General features: G+C 50.1%; 1 protein-coding gene across 2 annotated transcripts in view; it reads left to right on the top strand.

Annotated features, from left to right (window-relative positions):
- Positions 1-3177, top strand: part of EEPD1 (endonuclease/exonuclease/phosphatase family domain containing 1) — a 125197-nt gene extending 122020 nt beyond the window's left edge. For both annotated transcript variants that reach the window (XM_010831150.1, XM_010831149.1), the window contains exon 8: positions 2509-3177. In XM_010831150.1, the coding sequence (XP_010829452.1) occupies positions 2509-2708 (200 nt within the window). In that variant the 3' untranslated portion in view covers positions 2709-3177. The remainder of the gene's footprint in view (positions 1-2508) is intronic.
- Positions 3178-3514: the final 337 nt, after the last annotated feature.

Below are 3514 nucleotides of genomic sequence, written 5' to 3' on the forward strand. Positions count from 1 at the left end.
ACTCTTTGTAGCCCCCCAGGCTCCTCTGTCTGTGTGATTTTCCAGGCAAGAATACTGGAATGGGTAGCCATTCTCTTCTCCAAGGGATCTTCCTGACCCATGGATCAAACCCGTCTCCTGCATTGCAGGCAGATTCTTTACCGTGTGAGTCACCAGAGAAGCCCTTACTAAACACAAATAGTTGCAGACTATACTTCAGAGAAATGTTAAAAAACATATTTAAGTACCAATGCTGGAGTCCCACTGTGAGATCAGGATGTGCAGCCACCAGGATGTGCAACCAAGACTTGGATCCTCAGGACCAGAATCTCCAGTCCTGGGCACCAATGTCCTGTTGGACTGCATCATAGGAAAATCCAAAGGATGAAGAAAGTGGGTCTCAGAGGGAGTGTCAGTCATCAGACTGGGCCAGATGCAGTTTGCAGAAAGGCACCGCTGGCCAGACAGAGGTCGGTGGCAGTCGGAGGTGGTGCTGGAGTGCTTGAGCAGACAGGGCTGGAGGAAAGTTAGAAACCATTTCATCTGTCCCTTGCTCTTCAGCTGTAGAAAGCGAGGTGCAGGGAGGAGTGGCCCCCGTTGTGGGACTGTTGCCTGGGCAGCAGAACTCACACCAGAACCCAGGCCTGAAAGTGAAGGTGTTAGTTGCTTAGTTCAGGTCAGTTCAGTTGCTCAGTTGTGTCCAACTCTTTGTGACCCCATGCACTGCAGCACGCCAGGCCTCCCTGCCCACCACCAACTCCTGGAGTTTACTCAAACTCATGTCCATTAAGTCAGTGATGCCATCCAACCATCTCATCCTCCATTGTCCCCTTCTCCTCCCGCCTTCAATATTTCCCAGCATCAAGGTCTTTTCAGATGAGTCATTTCTTCGAATCAGGTGGCCAAAATCTTGGAGTTTCAGCTTCAGCATCAGTCCTTCCAATGAATATTCAGGACTGATTTCCTTTAGGATGGACTGGTTGGATCTCCTTGCAGTCCAAGGGACTCTCAAGAGTCTTCTCCAACACCATATTTCAAAAGCATCAATTCTTCAGTGCTCAGCTTTCTTTATGGTCCGACTCTCACATCCATACATGACCACTGGAAAAACCATAGTTTGACTATACAGACCTTTGACAGCAAAGTAATTTCTCTGCTTTTTAATATGCTCTCTAGGTTGGTCATAACTTTTCTTCCAAGGAGCAAGCGTGTTTTAATCTCATGGTTGCAGTTACCATCTGCAGTGATTTTGGAGCCCCCAAGAATAAAGTCTGCCACTGTTTCCATTGCTTCCCCATCTATTTGCCATAAAGTGATGGGACCAGATGCCATGATGTTAGTTTTCTGAATGTTGAGTTTTAAGTCAACTTTTTCACTCTCCTCTTTCACTTTCATCAAGAGGCTCTTTAGTTGTTCTTAGCTTTCTGCCATAAGGGTGGCGTCATCTGCATATCTGAGGTTATTGATATTTCTCATGGCAATCTTGATTCCAGCTTGTGTTTCCTCCAGCCCAGCATTTCTCATGATGTACTCTGCATATAAGTTAAATAAGCAGGGTGACAATATACAGCCTTGACGTATTCCTTTTCCTATTTGGAACCAGTCCGTTGTTCCATGTCCAGTTCTCACTATTGCTTCCTGACCTGCATACAGATTTCTCAGGAGGCAGGTCAGGTGGTCTGGTATTCCCATCTCTTTCAGTATTTTCCACAGTTAGTTGCTTAGTCGTGTCCAACTCTTTGTGACCCCATGGACTATAGCCTGCCAGACTCCTCTGTCCATGGAATTCTCTAGGCAAGAATACTGGAGTGGGTTGCCATTCTCTTCTCCAGGGTTTCTTCCCAACCCAGGGATTGAACCCAGGTCTCCTGATTACAGGCAGATAGATTTGTTACCATCTCAGCCACTAGGGAAGCCACCAGAGCCCAGGCCTGGGTCCGTTTGATTATCTGGGACAGTTCTCACTGAGGGCCATGGCCATGCTTCTAACTGCTCTGTCCTTTCTTCTGTGACTCTTCCCATTTCTTAAACATACCTTAAGCTTCACGTGTTTCTAAACCTTGACTTTAAAAATACCTTTACTATCTCATAAACTTCTGTAACTTTCTCTTCTTTACCCTTTTTGTAGAACTTTCTCCTTTCCCACCTGCCTTTGCAGCTTTGCTTTGTGAAATAGGACCTTCACTTTGGACACCTTTGTGGGAACTGTGTCCCTGTCTCGAACACTTATCCTTGCTGGTCAGATTGCAAGTGTTTGCCAAATAAGGACGGGGTGGGGGCCAGGAGGTATGCGAATGGGCAGGAGGCCTGGACCCAGGGTAGTTTCAGCGCCTCCTTGGCAAACCCTCACTTGTCTGGGAAATCCAGTGGGCTGAGACAGTTCATTTGCACAGGCTTGCCAGGTGACTGAGGGGTCTCGTCAGGGAGCCCAGGCTTGCAGACTATACACTGTTGGCCTCCACCCACCAGCTTGCGGCCCTCCCCCACCGCCCATCCTGACTTCTGGGTCTGTCTTCCCTCTGCCTCCAGGCCACTGGGCTGTAGTGAGAGAAGGCCTCACGAACCCTTGGATTCCAGATAACTGGTCTTGGGGCGGAGTGGCTTCTGAACACTGCCCTGTGCTTGCGGAGTTTTACACGGAGAAGGACTGGACCAGGAAGGAAGGCCCTCGGAGCGGCAATGGGCTCACCCTGGAGCGGAGTGAAGCCAACATTAAACACGAGCGATGATGGCACCGAACAGGCGTTCCACCCCCTGACCCCGGGGAGTTCACCCTTCCCCGTGAAGATGCAGAGCCAGAACCGCCTGCCCTTTTGTCCTCGTTCTGACAGCGGACAGTGCTTGCGCTGTGACCCGGCTGCCTTCCTCACAGAGTTTGTGGACTCTCATGGGGGAGGGAGCCCAGCGGGCCCTCGAGGTGCTGGATGGTCTGATCAGAAGCTGGGTAGAGAACTGGAATGTCTCTGATCTGTGGATGCCGCCAGCCTCAACCACTGGGGGTGATCACCACACTGCCTGGACTGCAGCTCAAAGGGAATAGCCGTGGAGGCTGGAGGCAGAGCTCTCTTTCCTGACCACCAGTCTTTGATGTTCTGACTACAAATTCTGTGAAAAGCTTTTAACTTGAGTACTCTCCTCAAATATTTTGAGTGATGATTTTTAGTTTTGTTTTGAAAAAATAAACAGAGATGAACCTGCCTGGCTGCAGTGAGAGCCTGGGGGCGGTCCCCTGTCCTGTGTGTTTTGTGCCCTCTTCTGATGTCCTGGGCCGGGTGGGAAAGGGAGAGGCTGCGGCCTGCAGGGTCCGAACACAAGGCACCCCTAACCCTGGGAGTTCCTTTTGCATCCTCGCCTTGAGATCCTGCGGAGGTACCCATCACACCTCACTGACCCCCGGGATCTCTGTCCAGTCTTTAGATTGTCTCTTCCCTCCCGTCCAGTGCTTCGTCCTCTGACCCCTTTGCTGGACCATCTGTCACTTTGAAGAACCATTTGAATGATCTCCTTTCCTCCTTCCCCGTTCAATTCAGTTCAC

The sequence above is a fragment of the Bison bison genome, unplaced genomic scaffold (assembly GCF_000754665.1).
Source record: "Bison bison bison isolate TAMUID 2011002044 unplaced genomic scaffold, Bison_UMD1.0 scf7180017864525, whole genome shotgun sequence".
Classification (NCBI taxonomy): Eukaryota; Metazoa; Chordata; class Mammalia; order Artiodactyla; family Bovidae; genus Bison; species Bison bison.